This window comes from Oryctolagus cuniculus, chromosome 6, assembly GCF_051225735.1.
Source record: "Oryctolagus cuniculus isolate XC-2025 breed Fujian yellow rabbit chromosome 6, ASM5122573v1, whole genome shotgun sequence".
Classification (NCBI taxonomy): Eukaryota; Metazoa; Chordata; class Mammalia; order Lagomorpha; family Leporidae; genus Oryctolagus; species Oryctolagus cuniculus.
In genome coordinates this window covers 165843530-165862427 of record NC_142872.1, presented here as the reverse complement: position 1 = coordinate 165862427, position 18898 = coordinate 165843530, and the positions used below count along the sequence as shown (strand labels likewise).

Below are 18898 nucleotides of genomic sequence, written 5' to 3'. Positions count from 1 at the left end.
CCTCTCACCCGTCTCGTTAGTCCTTGTCCATCAAGGGATGGGGAAAGACTGCCTTTCCGTGGCATGTGGTGCGAGTGTGTGGGGTGTGATTGGCACCTGCCAGGCCCCTGCTGCGGTGGGCGGGGCCCTTCCTGTGCTCCTCCGACAGCCTTCCAACGCGTGGTGCCTACCTCTGCACCCTGACCTTTCCTGAGGCCATGGTGTCCCACGCGCTCTCAGGAAGCCCCTGTCATCTGCTGGACCTCTTGGGAGAGCTGGCTGTGCACGCTGAGCCCTTCTGCCGCCGGTGCCATGGTCCTGCACCCCTCCGCGTCCTGAGTTTAACTCCTGTCTGTGACGTCACTAGTGGCATTTTTCTGCCTAAACCTGGACCAGTTGTTTGGTTTGCTTGGCACTTTAGTGCTCATTTGCCACCCTGCATGTGTGGCGAGCTCTGTCCTCCAGCCTCGGTGACACCACACCCTCCAGATTTTCCGCTGCCTCTTTGGCCCTTCTTCCTCAGTCTTGCTGGTCTCGTGCAGGTGCCCCTGGGCAGCCCAGCCCTCTGACAGGTGCTCCTTGCTCTGTGTTTCTTGTCCTCCTCTCTGTCCTCCGTAAGTCACCTGTGGTGAGGGTGTCCCCAGCCTCACAGCCCTGCAGACTGCTGACCACCCCTGGGGTCGGGTGCCCTTCCCTGGCCTGCGCCCCAGCACTTCCCAGCTATCCCCCTGGTGTCCAGTGGGTGGGACACGCATGTTCGACACGTCCAACCCAAGTGTACTGCCTCCCCTCCCCAAAGCAGAGGGGTCTCAGAGGAGACCCCTCTCTCCTCTGAAGGCATCATGGTCAGCCAGTGGGAGTCACTTTCCCTCGTCATCAGGCTGAGTTCCCCAGCCCTGTGTGGTCCATCTCTGTGCTCCTCTGCCGAGCCTTCCTGCTGGGTTACACTTTGTTCCTCTGCCTGTGCTGTCTTGCGAGTGCCCTATCCTTTTCCACTTCCTCCGCCACCTGTGTGGGTTTAGTGGCCCTGAGCCGTGCGTCTCTGTGCAGAACAGTTGGTGTTGTTCTTTGGTGTGTCTTGTGCACAAAGCTAGACAGGCTGACCCTGTACTGCTGGGCACAGTAACGTGTGGACCCCAAGTGTTTGTCATCAGACTGTCATGTGACAGCCATTTTCAGCAATGGTAAGGAAAGGCCTGATTCTGATTAGGGATTATAAAATAGTGGTTGCTCAGCAGGCAGAACATGTATCAGGTTCCTACTGAAAGAGAAGTGCGAGAGGCCCTGGGTCCAGGTGTGGGTTTGGGAGGAAACCAGTGGTTTGCCCATTGCAGGGGTGTTTTGACAAGCCCACCCTCTGGGGGAAGGTGAGCTGGAGTGGTGCTGAGAGAGCGGCTCCCAGCCAGCAGGAGCCGCAGGAGGGCCGAGGAGGCTGCTGGGGCCCCGGGAGCCCTTGAAAGCCATGCTGGCTTCTCCACTGAGCACACCCCAGGCTCACACGCGCGTAGGCAGGTTGTCACCTGAGCCTCGAGCCGCTGGGTATGGTTTCATTTTGTTGCACAGTAAATGTTGTTGACAATAATTAGTTAAATTTCAAAAGCCATTCCACAGCTTTGCTTAACTAGTTTCAAGTGCTTATCTCACCAGTGGAAAATTTGCTCATCTTAAACGGCAGTGCTCACACACACACAGCCGGTTCGCCCCGTCACGAAGCCGCTGCAGTAATAATGATGGGCTCTTGAACTTTCGTCTCTCAACAGAAGGTTCTGAAGCATTTTTCAAATACTCATTAAATTGCATTATGTCCCGGGAAGGAATATTAACTGTCATCCTCACTGTGGAGATGGATAAATCTGAAAAGCAAATGAGTCCCGGGCTGAGATGCTGACTACGGGTTGTGCAGAGATTGATGGCTTACAGGAGCTTCCCCATTTGGGCCCAGTCAGCCTGGTGGGATGGGAGTACAGGTGCTGTTGTAACCCCCACCACCAAGGAGGAGCCTGAGGGATGCTGAGGCTGTGGGCAGGGACCGGCAGGTGATGGAGCCGGCACCGGGACCCAGGTCTTCTGCAGGGCTGCCCTTGCTGGTTGGGGACTTCAGCAGTGGACGCAGGGCATGGAGCTTTGCTGGGAGTTGTGACGTCTCTGTTTTCCTGTGCCTCAGGTTACCACGCCACCGTCTTTGGTGTTGTCAGTGACTGCCTGCTGGACCACCTCCCGGGAATAAAGACCAGCGGCTCTACCGTGGAAGTCATCCCTGCTTTGCCAAGACTGCAGATCAGCACCTCCCTGCCCAGGTACCCGGCGAGCGCAGGTGTCCAGCCGCGGGCAGGAAGCAGCCCCGGGGAACCTCCCCTCGTGAGGCACGCAGGCTCTGCGTGCATCCAGCATTCTCAGGCCTAGAATCTGCAGGAGGGGGCCTTGAGAGTGCGTAGTCATTCATGTGTTTTGCCCAGAGCAAATTGGAGCAGTCAAGATCTCCCATACTAAGGCTAGGACTGAATGTGAAATTATTCTTCCAAAAATAGTCAGGATCTTAGGGCATCTAAGAAAATCACTCTTCTCTTTGACAGAACTATTTTATTTTATTTTTTAAAGAAGTAGTTATTTATTTTGAAAGAGTCACAAAGAGAGGGAGAGACACAGAGTGAGAGCTCTTCCGTCCTCTGGTTCACTCCCCAGATGGCTGCGATGGGGAGTGTTGGGCCGGGCCGAAGCCAGGAACCATGAGCTTCACCCGGGTCTCCCACATGGGCGCGGGGATCCAAACACTTGGGCCGTCCTTTGCTGCTTTTCGCAGGCCATTAGCCAGGAGTTTAATTGGAAGTAGAGCAGACAGAACCCGAACTGGCACCCATATGGGATTGTTTTATTTTTGTTTTAGATTTTCAGCATCACAGGGAAGCGTAAAGGAGAAAGGGAAGTGGGTGTCGGGAGGCCCGGAGCCAGTCCCCGTAAATGCTTGGAGGTGCTTCCTGCCACTTGGGAAAACGCGTGTCTGAACACGGTGTCATAGATGAGTTCTTTGAAATCACATTAGTAAGCTTTTCCTCACACTTTCACAGAGAAAGGACACCCTGAGGATATCTCAGGAGTGCATAACCACCCTTTCCTTGCGGTTGGATTTGGGGCGTTCTCATTGTTGCCCTCAGGGGTGACACTCCTTGGACATCCTTTGGCTATTTTTATCAGATGTGTCTGGGATTTTCTGAAAGGTTTTAAGCTCGTTTGTGTGTCTGATGCACGCGTGTTGCCTGCTGGGCAGCGGGCCGGGTGCCAGAGCTGAAACCGTGGGCCCAGCATTCCGGGGCTCGGTGCTCAAGGAGGCTGTGTTTAGCAGGAGAGATGGAGAAGGCGGGACCAGCATGGGCACTGCCCTGAGGACCCCGCTGGGGGCTGGGAGCAGGAGTTAGCCATGCGCAGTGGGCAGCTGGGAGCATTTGTCAGAGGTGGAGAAAGCATCGGTGACTGGGGACTGCAGTGAAACGCAGGAAACATGAATTCGGAAGCAGATCCCAGACCTGACTGTGAGAGCTCAGAGCACCAGCCTTTGAAAAGAAAGCTGGTGAGAGTTTTCATGATCTTGGATTGGCCAGAGTTCTTTGACATGTCACCAAAAGCAAGATCCACAAAAGGAAACACTGATGAATTGGGCTTCATCAAAATTAAAAACTGCTGTGCTTCCAGAAGCACCATTAAGAAAATGAACAGACAACTCACAGGCTGGAAGCAAATATTTGTACTTCATGTCTCTGGTAAGGAGCTCTACTTAACACCCAAACTCAGTACTAAGAAGGCAAACAACTAAATTAAAAAGGTTGACAGAAGAATGGGCTAGCCCTCTCCCCATGAAGGACTTCCCAGGAACTAATGAGCAACCTGGAGGGGTGTGCAGCATCATCAGTCTTTCTGGAGCTGGGACGGTGTGCGGGTCCTGCTCGCACCTGCCGGGTGGCTGTCGTCAGAAGACAGGCGGTGGCCGTGTGCGGTGCTGGAGACGCTGGCGCCCTCACCATGTGAGTGCCGTCTCCAAGGCACCCTGTCCGTTTCTACAAATGTTGAACGTAAATTGACCGTATGACTCAGAAATTCGGCATCTACCCAAGACCGAGGAAAGCACACAGTGACTCAGAAACTTGTATGTGAATGTTCACAGCTGCATTTTTTGTAATAGTCCAGAAAGCGGGCAGAACTTGGATGCCCATCACCTGGCAAATGGCTCAACAAAATGTGGCTGCCGCTGAGCAAGACAGGCAAGCGGGGCCCTGACATGGGAACCAAATATGGCCCGTTTACACCCAGGGTGCGGCTGAGTGGTAGAGGCACACGGGGGCCTGACACCCGCTCCACACATGCTCCAGCAGGGGCACAGAAGGCCAGGATGACTGCCTTTTGACTCTTACTGAAAAAATGGTGTAAGACGTGTTTTTCAAAAGGCCCCCTATTTCTCTGGGCTGGCTTTTGTGGTGTAGTGGGTAAAGCCGCTGCCTGAACACTGGCATCCCATGTGGGTGTTGGTTTGTGTCCTGGCTGCTTTACTTCTAGTCCAGCTCCCTGCTATGGCCTGGGAAAGCAGCAGCAGATAACCCAAGTGCTTGGGCCCCTGCACCTGTGTGGGAGACCTGCAGGAAGCTCCTGGCTCCTGGCTTTGGTCTGGCCCAGCCCTGGCCTTCATAACCATTTGGGAAGTGAGCCAGTGGACGGAAGTGTGCTTGCTCTCTCTCTCTCTTTCTCTGTAATTCTGCCTTTCAAATAAATAAAAAAATAATGTTTTTTCAAGTGACTCTTGATTAGGTGAGTGTTGATTGTAACTCAGCTGCTATAAAGGCCCCTGTGACTGCTGAAATCCACTCACCAGCATCTGTGGGCGCCACCGTGTGCTCCAGGACCCTGACCTAGGCCATGACCTTAGAAGAGCTCCCTGACGGTGGGGATGGGGGGTTTAGGCGGTTGGAGCAATCATCAGGATTTGCTGACCACTCCTGTAACGTGAGAACCAGAGGAGGGGACGCCGACCCTGCCTTCTGGGGTTCAGGAAGGCTCCACAGACAGTGTGGGATCTACAAAGCATGGTCAAACACAGACCGTAAGGAAGGGAGTGAAATGCGGCTGAGAACAGCAGGACGGGGCAGATTGAGAGCCCTGGAGAGGCAGCTCCCCAGAGACAGAAGGAAGCTCAGCGCGTGGAACAGTGGGCACAGGCTCCCTGTGGGTCGGCCACGCAAAGGAGCAGAACCCTGTGGGCAGTGGGGGCACAGAGCCTGGCAGGAGAACTGAGGCTGGGCCTGTGGCTTCAGGGCTCGTGTATGGGCACACATGGGGCTGTGCCTGCCTTCCTGTCTCTTTTTTTAAGATTTATTTATTATTTTTTTTTATTTGAAAGGCAGAGTTACAGAGAGAGACACACACACGCCCAGAGAGAGAGAGAGAAAGAGAGCGAGCAAGCTCATCTGCTGGTTCACTCTCCAAATGGCCACAATGGCCAGGTTGAAGCCAGGAACCAGGAGCTTCATTTTGGTCTCCTGTGTGGGTGGCAGGAGTTCAGATACTTGAACCATCTTCCTCTGTTTTTCCAGGTGCATTAGCAGGGAGCTGGATTGGAAGTGGAGTAGCTGGGACTTGAACTGGCACCCATTATGGGATACTAGTGTTGCACGCGGTGACTTAACCTGCTACGCCACAACACCAGCTCTTGCATTGCGCACCTTGAGAGATGCCGCACCAGGCCAGGCACAAAACAAGCAGCTGCTGAACACGCGGTGGTCACTCTGTCCTGGGCTCGGGCAGTCCCTGCCGAGATGCTCTTGTGTGCCACACAAGAGGTTCAGAGTTGAGGTGCTTATCGGTCTGTTCAGTGCATTCTTTTTTTTAACAGGCAGAGTGGACAGTGAGAGAGAGAGACAGAGAGAAAGGTCTTCCTTTGCTGTTGGTTCACCCTCCAATGGCCGCCGTGGCCAGCACATTGCGCTGATTGGAAGCCAGGAGCCAGGTGTTTCTCCTGGTCTCCCATGGGGTGCAGGGCCCAAGGACTTGGGCCATCCTCCACTGCACTCCCGGGCCACAGCAGAGAGCTGGCCTGGAAGAGGGGCAACCGGGACAGAATCCGGCGCCCCGACCGGGACTAGAACTCAGTGTGCTGGCGCCACAGGTGGAGGATTAGCCTAGTGAGCCGCGGCGCTGGCCCTCAGTGCATTCTTAATGAGTACCCCCATTAGACACTAGGTGTCTGGCTAGGAGCTGATAGTGAACTGACAGAAACATTGTTCCTGCCTTGGGAAGGCTCTGGGGCCAGCGCAGGGCCGAGGAGGACAGTGCTGCCGGTGGGAGCTGGGTCCCAGTGCCACGTCCCGGGTGCGCCTTTGTGGCAGTGCCAGCTGCAGTCTCACTCTGACACTGTTGCCCACAGCTCTGGGGCTCCTGCGCTGTGGGTGCCTCCTTCCGCCCCTCTCTCCTGCAGCACAGAGGGCCTGGGCGCCCTGCTGTGCGAGACACCCAGTGAGTAGTCCTGGCTGTTTTGTTTCCTCCTGACACCTTCCCCCGGGAGCGACTGATGTGCGAGCCGCACAGGGTCAAGCAGAGAGGTTGTGCGTCGGCTTTCTTTCCCTGACCGAGGAACGAGGGGTGCTGTTACAGATGGTGCAGAGGACGTCGCCTCAGCTTGTTGTGTTGTTATTTTCTCAGGATTTGGTTTGGGAAAAAAAGTGCCTCTGATCGGAGCCTGGAACCGAGGCACATGGTGTGCCTGGCTTACAGAACCCGACTTGTTCTCAGCATGGTTGGCTCCCAAATTTCTCATTCAAAGCCAAGATTCTCTAGCTCCTATTTCTGAAATGCCAAAATGTGGTCGTCCTTTTATCTGATGTGAATCAGTTTTTTAAATTTATTATTTGAAAGGCAGAGAGAGAGAGAGAGAATGAATCAATCTCATTTCCTGGTTCACTCCCCAAATGACTGGGGCTGGGCCAAGACAAAGCCAGGAACCAGGAGCTTCTTCTGGGTCTCCTACGTGGGTGCAGGGGCCCAAGCACTTGGGTCGTTTTCCGCTGCTTTCCCAGGCACATTAGCAGAGAGCTGGATTGGGTGTGGAGCAGCTGGGATTCGAATTGGCGCGCACATGGGCTGCTGGTGCTGAGGCAGCGGCTTTACCTGCTGCACTGCAGCACCGACCCCTGATGTGAATCATTCCTGCACAGCGTTGGTTTCTTCCTTCAGTTTCTTCTCCCTGCTTTTGGTTTAGATCGGCACACTCGTTGCAGCCTTCCTCTGGTGACGAGATATCTACCAACGTGTCTATGCAGCTGTTCAACGGGGAGACGCAGCAGCTCGTCGTCACCTTAGAAAACATTGGCCTGGAACCCCTGGAGACACTGGAGGTCACCTCCAAACTGCTCCCCACCAAGGGTAGGTGTGATCTGTGCATCAGACCCTGGGAAGTTTGCGTTGTTGCCTTGCACAAGCGATGTTTTACATAGCTACTGTTCAGAAAACCTCAAAGCTTCCTTTAGTTTGGTGCAGTCCTGGTGGGGGTGGAGATCACACAGCACATGCTGCAGACACGAGGCTGACCCCTTCGTGCCCTTGGTTCCCATTACTGGCTCTGAACAGGGGTCAGATCCTCAGCAGACTGGTCACTGAGTGGAAGACCGGGAGACAGGAGCAGGCCGATCCCATGGTGCCCGCAGCCCCGGGCCACCTCCTGACAGCCCTTGAGGGCTGGGCCAGGCTGAAGCCAGGAGCCAGGAAATGCTTCCAGGACTCCCATGTGGATAGCCGGGGCCCAAGCACTTGGGCAAACCTCCGCTGCTTTCCCAGGCTCATTAGCAGGGAGCTGGATCAGAAGTGGAACAGCCACGACTCGAACTGATGCCCATCTGGGATGCCGGCTTTGCCGGAGGCTGCTTAACCCTTGGCACCACAGTGCCAAGCCCAGGATGCAGCTTTTCCCCCTTTCTGGGCGCTGTTTCCTTTGCTGTTGCTGTGCCTTTGAACTCTTCTGGAACTCAGTCCCGTGTCAGCCATTCCTTTTTTTCCTGCCTTTTATCAGGACAGTATTCCTTGGAGACTTGCAGGAATCCTATCTAAACAATTATGTGCCTGCTATGTAGCTTCCATACTTAGCTAATGCTGCATTTGCCTTGTAACGCATCTCTCTGGCCTCCTACCCACCCCCCTTCCCAGTATCTTGTCTAAAGTTCCGGATTTCAGAAGCACCTGTGAGTGCTTCTGAGCTCGATGTTTTTGGTAAAATGCACATGCGCTGCAATGTGCAGGTGTGACGTGTTCCATCCGATGAGTTTCAGCAGGTGCTGGCCCATGTCACTGTAATCTAAGCCCTCATCAAGATGTAATACAGAACATCTCCATTACCCCAGAAAGTTCCCCAGCTTTTCTCCCAGCAAGTCCTGGTGCAACCCAGGCACAAACGTTCTTGTCTGTCATCTGTGTGCGGGGCAGCCCCACTGGGTGTTTACTGCTGGTGATGCAGGGTGTGGGTGACATGCATGGTGACCGGCAGGTGGCAATTGGCAGATGTGCAGCCCAGTCACCTTCTCTTCCCTGCCTCGAGTTTAATTTTCTGCTGGGTCTTGCCCACACCTGGTCAGTCTTAAAAATCTTTAAAGGCATTTATTTTCGGGCTGGCACTGTGGTGTAGCTGGTTGAGCCACCACCTGTGGCACTGCTATGCCACGTGAGTGCTGGTTTGTGTCCCAGCGGCTCCACTTCTGATCCGGCTCCCTGCTAGTATGCCTGGGAAAGCAATGGAAGGTGGTCCAAGTGCTTGAGTCCCTGTGGGAGACGAAGGAAGCTCCTGGCTTTTGGCTTCTGGCTCCAGCCTAGTCTGGCTTTGGCTGTTGGAGCCATTTGGGTAGTGAACCAGCAGATGGAAGAGTTCTCTCTCTGTCTGTGTCTTTCTCTCTGTAATTCTGCTTTTCAAATAAAATAAATCTTAGAAAAATTACTTTCATTTGTCTGAAAGGCAGAAAGACAGAGATACAAAGATTATCCATAGATTGTTTAACTCCCAAAGGGCCAAAAGACCACAACAGCTGGGGCCAGGACAGGCCAAAGCCAGAACTCTATTCAGGCCTCTCACATGGGTGACAGGGATCCAAGTACATGAGCCATCACTCATGGCCTCCCAGGGTGTGCACTGGCAGGAAGCTGGAATCCGGAGCAGAGCTGAGCCTGGACATGAAATGTAGGGGTCCCAGGCATTTAATGGCTGAGCCAGATGCTGGCCCCTGATGTGTCCCTGTGTTGCGTTGCTTTGCCTGGCTTGTCTCTAGTTAGGCCTGGCATGGCTGGGGCCTGTGTTACTCTCCTCCCTTTAAGGCAGAAGAGGTGACTGACTAAGGTCACATGGCAGGTGGGCGGGGAACCAGTGCGAGGACCAAAGTCTCCTGATTCTCAGCTTTGGTGTCCTCACCCTTAGGAGGCAGAAACACGATAATCATAATCATGTAACACACTGCTCAGTGTAGCCATCTCAGAGCAACGCAGTTACCAGTGAAAAATTAAAGCCATCATTCTTTCTTTAGTTTCCTCCCAAGCTGCCATACATTTACATGTGTAATTAAATTAATGGAAACAAACCATCTTTTTCCAGAATATACAAAAGGAATAATTCCTGGTGCTTTTGCCGTGCACGGCAAGGTTGCCAGTGCTGACAGATGACTGCTGGCGCTGGAAGCTGGGAACGTGCGCAAGGCTCCTGTGTGGGCCCTGACGACAGCGGCAGTTTGCCTGTGAATATTAACGAGCATCCATTTCCATTCTCGCCTCAGCTTCACCTTGGGCCCACCGAGCCTACTGAATGGCTGCTCTGTGGGTTGGATGCTTCTCTGGTGCCTGCAACATTCTCTTTCTTTGTGCCGCTGGTAGAGTTATTTTCTACCTTAATATTAGGAAGAGCTCCCACCCTGCAGCTCGTTCCATGCGCCCGGTGTGAGGCACTTGACACTCTTTTTCCATGTGAAGTTGTCCCAGCGGCCACAGGAGGGCTATCGGGTGGGTGCTCTGGTAATCTGTTCATTTCACCGTGACATCCTCCGTGCCTGAGAGCCCAGAGCAGCGCTTGTCACTTAGCAGGTGCTGCACAAGTGTCAACCCCGGTTCTCACCTCCTGTGGCCGTCCTGAGGATGCAGGACACAGGGGGACAGCACTGGGCACCAAAGCGCTGGACCCAGGATTACTTTGGCAGTGGTGGTGCTTGGTGCACCCTCCTCGGCAGGACTGCGTTTGTGGTCTCAGTGCCCGATGCCTGAACCTGCCGGCACCCTGTGGCCTTTCCTGCTCCTGCCTGACTGCTGGGAGGCACCGAGGGTCCCGGCAGGGCCCCCACAGCCCCTGCACGCATCTGCACTCACCCTGAATAACCCCCTTCTTCAGATACCAACCTCAGAGAAAGAGAAGTTTCTTGTTCTGTTTTCCCTCCTCCCGTCTGCCTTGCTTTCCTGACCTATTTTACTACAAAAAATTATCTGTTTAATTTATTTGGAAGTCAGAGACAGAGGCTGAGGTGGACAGAGAGAGAGGGAGAGACTGAGAGGTCCCGTTTGCTGGCTCCCTCTCAGGGTGTGCATTAGCAGGGAGCTGGAGTCAGAAGTGGAGCTGGGGTTCAAACTTGCAGGCGTCTCAAGTGGTTTTTTTTTTTTTTTTTTTTTTTTTTTTTATAAATAAAATTCTTTTTCCTTTCTTGTTAACTGTTGGTATATTTATGTGAAAGGCAGAGTGACAGAGAAATAGATCTTTCATCTTCTGGTTAGTTTTCCAAATGCCCACAACAGCTGCAGCTGGGCCAGGTCAAAGCCAGGAGCCCTGACCTCCACCCAGATCTCCCACGTTGGTGGCAGGGACTCAGGTAATTGAGCCGTCATCTGCTGCCCCAGGGAAGCCGATTAGCTGGGACTTGAGCCAGGTGTTCCAGAGTGGGATGTGGGTCCCCACCCGGAGGTTTAATCTGCTGCAGTACAATACCTACCCCCTGGGTGACGTCTTAACCACTGTGCCGGACTCCTGTCCAACTCCTGCCCCTCCTGGCTTATTTTAACTCCTTTGAATGTTCAGTGTGCGGTGAGGATCAGTGCTATGAAGTATCGGGCCAGCCTTCATGGACCCCTCAAGCTTTCATGGGACAAGCTTGTCCCCGCGTGTACACATTCCCTCCAGGGAGATGAGCCGTCACACTCCATCCCATTTCAAGACCAGGATTATCTAGTGGGTTAACCCTCCTACCTATAATTCACCTGCAGCAAGTCTTCCTTTGTAGACTTGGAGAGATGTCAACTCTCACTCTTGCTTAAATAGTCCCAGATTCAGAGAAGCCTGCTGTTTAAGCTTTCCAGCAAATGTCCTGTGATCCACGTGTGTGAGGGTGTGCACACATGCAGACGCATGCACATGCGTAGCCACACCCACACGCACTCCGGGATGTCTTTTTCCTTCAAAAGAAGTGCGGACTCCATGCCAGTGCGATTGAAGGTTCACGCAGGTTTTGACGGGGCCGAGCTTCTTGGGCTGCGTCTTTTCCCACGGGTGCTGGAGCTCAGCCGGGTGCAGGGAGAAGCCAGCGAGCACAGGCAGAGCTGTGTGGTCATCCAGTGCTGCTCGGTGTGAAGATGCTGACGCCGCTGTTTTCAGGGGAGAATGAGTGACGGGCGCCCCACGGTTGACTTCTGTGGGATTTTGAGAAGCTTTCTTCATTCAGTCTGGTAGCACAGAAATACAGAGAAGAAACCAACAGGAAGGGCCGCCTGGGAGGCAGGGCCTGGTCTTGAATCTGGCGCCCGAGCTGTGTAGCTTTCCGTGACACTGCAGCCACAGAGACGGCTCGCTGGCCCTGCCCGCTGCTGCGTGCTGTGTCTTAGCCTTAAAGGCGTTGGTTGTTTGGCATCAGACCGTCCTGAGCGTGGTGCTGCCTGTGATTTGCACTCACCACGTAAGGCGCAGAGTTTCCTACACTATAAGCAGAGTGTTCGGTGTCTGAGTGTCCTTGTGCTGGCCTCCCAGGGCTCTGTGTATGCGACCTGGAGCGTCACTGACACTCTGGCCTTGTGCCGGGGTGGGTCGTGGACAAAGCGGCAGTTTCCACACCTCTGCTCGTGCGTTGCTCCTGCCGCACACATGTGGGACGGCCCCGCCCCTTGCACTCCTCAGATTCCTCAGGGCTGCTTTCCCTCTCCCGGATGTTGCTGGTGACCAGCTGCCTGACGAGGCCTGAGCCATTCGACTGCTGCAGGCTTAATGAGCTCCCTGGATACTCACCGGGTCTAGTCTCCCTCTCATGCAGTAATTCTAGAACGAGTAATTCCCCAGAGTGCCTGAGGAGTGCCTGCTGTGTCACCACCCAGTGAGTGGGGACAGGAGCTGAGGTTTGCTGCCCTGGTCTGCTGGTGCCTGGGAGACATCAGAGTTATTCAGGTCATATCTATCTGTCTATCTATCTGTCTATTTATCTATCTGTCTATCTATCTGTCTATCTATCTGTCTGTCTGTCTATCTGTCTATTTATCTATCTATCTTACAAAGAATTTTATTTATTTACTTTAAAGGCTGAGTTACAAAGAGAGGGGGAAAGATGAAGAAAGAGATCTTCCATCTGCTGGTTCACTCCCCAAATGGCAGTAACGGCCAGGGCTTGGCCAGGTTGAAGCCAGGAACCTGGAACTCCATCCAGGTTTCCCATGTGGTGCAGGGGCCCAAGCACATAGACCATCCTCTTCGGCTTTCCCAGGTGTATTAGCAGGGAGCTGGATTGGAGGAGGAGCAGCTGGGACTTGAACTGGTAGCCATATGGGATGCCTGCACTGCAGGCAACAACTTTACCCACTATGCCACAGCGCTGGCCCCTTGAACTCTTTTTTTTAAAAAAAGATTTATTTTATTTTATTTGTTTGAAAGGCAGAGTGAGAGAGTGAGAGAGACTGAGAGAGAGAAATATTCCATCTGCTTGTTCACTCTCCAGAGGGTCGTGACGGCCAGGACTGAACCAGACTGAAGCCAGGAGCCAGCAGCTTCTTCTGGGTCTCCCACATGGGTGGCAGGGACCCAAGCACTTTGGCCATCCTCTGCTGCTTTGCCAGGCAGTCAGCAGGGAGCTGAGTTAAGTGGAACAGCTGGGACTCGAACGGGTGCCTGTATGAGATATTGACGTCGCTGGTGGAGGCTTAGCCTGCCACGCCACAGAGCCAGGCCCCCACCTTTCTTGAACATTTTAAAATCATTTTCCTCTGCTCAGTTTCTTAGCCTACATTCAGAGGCTCCCTGCCCACATTTCTCCCTCTGTCCTCCCCTGGTGCCCACTGTGCTTCAGGGACCGTGATCTGTGTCCTCATGGGGCTGAGGATGAGGTACCACAGCTGGACAGGGGTGGGTGCAGTGTGTCCTGTGCAAGCAGAGGGACAGGGCGGGGCCGTCCAGGGAGGGGTCAGGCGCTCCGCTCCCCTTCCCCGCCGTTGCTGCCTCTGCCTGTCCGGGTGTCTGTCCTTTGCCATCAGCTGTTCATCTTCTGCTGGGTGAGCCCACACTGAGCGCCTCCCGCTGCTGGGGCTGCCTGTGCCCTGGAGACTGAGGATGAGTTGGACCCACCTCTGTGCCACTGGGCTCCGTGGTCTCTGCACGCACTCCTGCTGTCCTCTCTGCAGCCCAGGCCCTGTGTCCCCTCCCGAATGCTTAGCTTCCCCGTCCAGCGGGATGAAGTCCGCCTCTCCACCTCACACGTCTGCTTGCGCTCTGTTGCAGAGATGCTCACCTCACTTGGCAACAGTTGAACGTGCGTGCACCACGTTTACACGCCAGTCGCCATCCCGGGCACGTGCTTAGTACATAAACACTGCTGGGGGGCTTGTGGTGGGGTGTAGGAGTCAGACCCACTCACCTACCGGAATGGAGCTCTCGGTACACATCCTGTGTTTTCCTGCTCCACGCCACTTGCCACAGTGAGTGGATTTCTGGGTGTGCCTCCTAGAAGGACCTGGGAACTGCTGAGTGACTAAGAGCCCTCCAGCCTGCTGGCCTACTGAGCGCCACATGGCAGCGGCTTTCTTACCAGGGTCATCATGGAGGAATTTGATCTCGAGAGAAAGTGAAAGGCTTTAGGTGCGCACTGTGGGGCTTGCTAAGTTCCGCTCATGGGAGCACAGATGGGACCTAGGTGAGCAGGGCAGGAGAACACAGGATGCCTGCCCCTGCAGCTCGGAGACCACTGGGTGCAGATTCCCAGGCGGTTATCCCGGGATCTCGGTGCGCCACGCTCATGTAAAGAATTACACTTGAAAGAATGGCACCGTTTCACAGGCTTGCGGTCAGGGTTGACAGCCGAGTGCCGGATGCTGTGTGGACTTGGTGCCCCTCCTAAGATGGGATGGGGAGCAGAGCCCATGCAGAAGTCAGGGGGAAATATATACACAGATCTTAGCAGGTACCTGCTTAGGGGAGCACGCAGACACCAGCTGCCTGGCGCTTGGTGTTTCGGGGACAGCACTTAGCACTGAGCCCACGTTTGCCCCCTGCTCCTCCCCTTCCTTGGGGTTTGCGGTTGGTAGGTGCCTCCTGCAGCCTAGCTACAGTCAGGGTTGATGTTCCTCGCACCTCCCTTCTCCGCCGTACACCACCGCCTCTCAGTCCCCCTGCCCCTAGAGCTCTGTGGCCTCAGCCCCAGAGTTCATCTCTCCAGGGAAGCACTTCTGAGGAAGGAAAAGCCCTCTGGACAGGCGAGGAGAGTGCTGTAGCCGGTTGTAACATGTAGCCCTCCGCCCCACTAGTTATGGATTTCTGACAGGCTAGATGGGCAGCCGCCAAGTCTGGGACGCAGCAGTTCAAGCCACTGGGCAATGAGTCTTCCTTTAGTTCCGGGCCCCTGGATAGTGGGCAGTGAGCTCAGCAGGCATTACTGTCCCCGTTCTCTGTGACGCAGTGGTGGTGGTATTTAGGCATTACTCAGATTCACGGAGCTCTTCTCCATCTGGCCCATGTTGGGGCTTCTGTGGTACAGTCAGAGACCTCTCCCCGACCCTTCTCGAGGGCAGGCCACATCTTCCTGGTCTCCTCATGCTCAGAGCCGTGCCTCGTGCATGCCATGAGGCCCTCAGCGGCTGTGCAGCTTCGAATGCTCCTTGCACGAGTGAAACGGGCAGTGTGCAATGCGAGAAGCAAACCTCGCTGGGGCCCGGGCTTTCTCATCCACCATCCCAGCAGTTTCTGGGCGCCGCGTTGCTGTGCTAAGACTTCGCGTTGCTTTGTGTTACCGTCACGCTGACTCCGTTACCACCTCCTCGGAGGTCAGGGCATCTTGGCTGACAGGACTCGCAGTCCTGCCTGTCCCGAGAGCTGTGAAGGGCAAAGCTGGGCTTCACCCTCGGGTCGGCGGACGCCAGAGCTGCTGTACTGGAGTGTTCCGTGTTGTTTTCTGCATGCCCTCCATGAAGTTCCCTGGTATGCAGCCTCCACTTCGGAGTTCACTCTGGCTCTGTTCAGGGCCTCAGATCGCGGGAGGAGGCCATTGCCAGGCAGGCACCGACTCCTGGTTCCACGACTTACAGCTGCTTGGCTTTGGGCAAATTGCTGGCACTCTCTGTGCTGTAATTGGCTCTTTTATGACTTGGGATGGAGCGTCTCTGTTGGGAAGCTGCTCAGTAGGCAGTTGCTCCAATCCCTGCCCTGCTTGCCTGGGGCTGTTCCTGCTGGATGGTCCCTCCGGATGGTCCCTGCCTTGCCAAGTGAGCGCGGTAGTGGCGTGGAGAGGCAGAGCTCACCTAATTAGTGTGGGCTAGTTTTCCTTAGCCTGGCCAAACTTTTTGTAGGCATCTGATTGCCTGCCAATGCGCATGGCTGCCACAGAGTTAATCCGCTGCCCCAGGGAAGTTTATTCAGCTGGCTGAGACGAGCCTGGGACTTGGGGACACACAGTCCCTGTGATTTGCTGCCCTTGTCATCAGGAAACATTACTGCTGGCCATAGCGTGGGGCACCATGAGGGCATCTGCACTGGCTCAGAACCCATCTCTCTCTGTCAGGTGGGCCTTGGTGTGGTTGGTCTCGCATGTGGATGTGTAGGCTGGACCCACAGGGCTTCTCCCTGCATGAAACCAGGGTAGGGGGGCAGGGGCCTAGACTTAAAGCTGTTAGCCCAGGTTTATACAAATATATATACGTGTGTGTGTGTGTGTGTGTGTGTGTGTGTTTGCAGGCTCAAGGGAACTTCCCAAAGCTCATGGAAGAACAGAACTAAAAGTAATTTATTTTGGTGCCGAACGTTTTTGATGTCCATGCATGCTTTATTCATATTGTACATTTCTCGTGAACGGTTTGAAGTTTCCTCATATGCAAGGATTTCCATCTTTTTTTGGCGTCAAAATAAACTTACCCTTTAATTCTATTTTCTGTGAACTTCTTGAAGTATCCTTGTGTGTATTTCTTTATAAAAACATGATAAAAACTCATTGCAGAAAATTCAACAACTGCAAAACCATTTGCAATTACCCATGATCCCATGACTAATATTACAGATATGTTTCCATTTTTTTCTACTTGTGTTTTTTTTTTTTCCGTGTAACTTGTTTCCATTTTCTCATTATAAACCGAACACCGTGGCTTGGCCCACGCTATGGTCACTGTTGTCTGCTCCCCTGTGCCAGGTCCTGTTCATGGCTGGAGGGGCGGAACTCTGGTGGCAGCTAGTGCTAGAATGTCTGCTGACTGCTGGCCGGGGTCCCACAATCTGCAGGGCTAGCTCATCCTCACGGGGCCCTAGGGAGGGACTGCTCACTTAGGACAAGAGAGAGGGGTTTTTGATGCATGGGAGGAATCACACTGACCAAGTGCTGTTCTAGTCCGGGTTGTGTTCTAAGCACTTGGCTTCCATTACCTCGTTGACCTGGCACGACAGCCCATTTTACAGATGGCTAAACTGACAGACACGGAAGTGTGGTGGCTCACCTAGGACACGCAGCCAGTGTTGGCAGGTGAGCCCAGGTGCCCTGTCCTGTAGCAGGTGCTCCTAACCCTCACGGTGCCTGCCTCTCCAGGCAGGTGCTGGGTCTCAGTGTTGGGGGCTGGTGCCTTCCATTGATTGATTGATTGGTGGGAGAATGAGTCCCGTGGATATAGTGTCCTACTTGTCGGGGCGTGGAAGGGTTGTGTGTATGTATGTATATGTGTGTGTGGGGGGACAAGGCCCACAGGAACGCAGCCCGTGAGTGGGGCTGTGGAGGACAGGTGGGACCCCACTGTGGGGACACTGGGCCTGGCCCTCTCCACAGAGGCAGCAGGCTGTGCTGGTGGAGGAGAGCGGGCGGCATGTGGGCTGGAGTGCCCTCCGAGGCACCTCAGTGTGCGCTCCTCCTGCTGCAGGTGCACTCGCTCAGGGCCTGCCCGTGCGGCATGTGGGCTGGAGTGCCCTCCCGAGGCCCCTCAGTGTGTGCGCTCCTCCTGCTGCAGGTACACTCGCTCAGGGCCTGCCCGTGCAGCACGTGGGCCGGAGTGCCCTCCCGAGGCCCCTCAGTGTGCACTCCTCCTGCTGCAGGTGCGCTCGCTCAGGGCCTGCCCGTGCGGCATGTGGGCTGGAGTGCCCTCCCGAGGCCCCTCAGTGTGTGCTCCTCCTGCTGCAGGTGCGCTCGCTCAGGGCCTGCCTGTGCTTCCTGCCCACCCCCGGCTGTGTGAACCGGGCAGCTGACACAGTGGCTGCCGTTTACGGACTGTGCTCTAGAAACAGCTTGGGGGAATGTTGGGACTGAGGTTTTGCAAGGCCCCGGTGTCTTGTCTGACAGGGGCAGTGCTCAGGAAGGGGGCCGCTGCTGGTGTGGCTCATGCACAGGCTGTGGAGGCAGTCAGCCTGCATTTCCTTGTTCTTGGGGCCTTGGAACTGGCCCCAGCAAGCAGGGCCCGCTTGGCTCTCTGTCACCTGGCGTCTCTTACCCGTTCCATTTCTGAATAGATTGACTGGGCTGAAAAGCGAAAAAGTGGAGTTCCTTAAAATCCACGTAATATGTTTATAGACTTTCTGGGTCACTGGAGGGTCTCGGTCCCGTCCGTGGTGCGGGAGGAATGGCGTAACATCCGTTCTGGAGCTGGTACAGCACCAGAGCAGGTGTCCTGGGGCAGTTTGGACCTCAGGGCTGCAGTGCAGACTGGGGAGTAGGAACACACACAAGGCTTCAGGGATCTTTGAGGGCTAGGGCAGTGCCGTGGCCGCCAAGGATAGCTGCTGGGAATGTCTGAAGTCCCCACGTGCTGCGGCTACACCGGAGGCAGACCACAAAGCCAGTGTGTGAAGGCGGTTTTGAGCGTGACGTCTGTTAAGCTGTGCCACATGCCAAGATCGTGCTGGACACAGCGCAAGTCCAGAACCCTCCTCCTCCTAACTAACCCTGGCTTCTCCTCCTCCCCTCAAGTCTCTCTGGGAAGGTTCCTCGTGCTCCAGACCTGGACCCTGGGCTCTGCAGTGCACTGCCCGGGAGCCACGACCGACCCGCCCTGCAGGTGATTGGTGTGTCTGTCGTTCTGGCTGGCCGAACGCTGGACTTCACTGCTCAGGGCTGTGCGGCCTCTGTGCTTGCCCCTGTGAGCAGGAGGGCAGTGGGGCTGGGAGCCTCTCAGTGGAGCAGAGTTGGAAGGGGACCTTGTGGTGCAGCCGTTGAAGGCTGTCCCAGTTTCCCCAGGTGTGGAATACTGGGCCTTGGTTGGATGTCTCGCACCTTGCTCCCAGTTGCCAACGAAGGAGGGATGGCCGCTTCCCAGGCCACACTGGGTGTCCCCATGTCTCTTCCTGTCCTTCCATAGGGTGCCTTGCTGTCGGTGACGATGTCCCCCCCCCTTCTCTGCAGAGGTCACCTGTGCAGCCTCTGACCAGCCCCGATGCAGTGACGATGCCCCCCCTTCTCTGCAGAGGTCACCGTGTGCAGCCTCTGACCAGCCCCGATGC

At 55.0% G+C, this 18898-nt stretch overlaps 1 protein-coding gene across 4 annotated transcripts in view; it reads left to right on the top strand.

The window, feature by feature from the left end:
* Positions 1-18898, top strand: part of TRAPPC9 (trafficking protein particle complex subunit 9) — a 564887-nt gene that overhangs the window by 150379 nt on the left and 395610 nt on the right. For all 4 annotated transcript variants that reach the window (XM_070075538.2, XM_089335766.1, XM_089335765.1 and 1 more), the window contains 2 exons: positions 2144-2276; positions 7217-7380. In XM_070075538.2, the coding sequence (XP_069931639.2) occupies positions 2144-2276; positions 7217-7380 (297 nt within the window). The remainder of the gene's footprint in view (positions 1-2143; positions 2277-7216; positions 7381-18898) is intronic.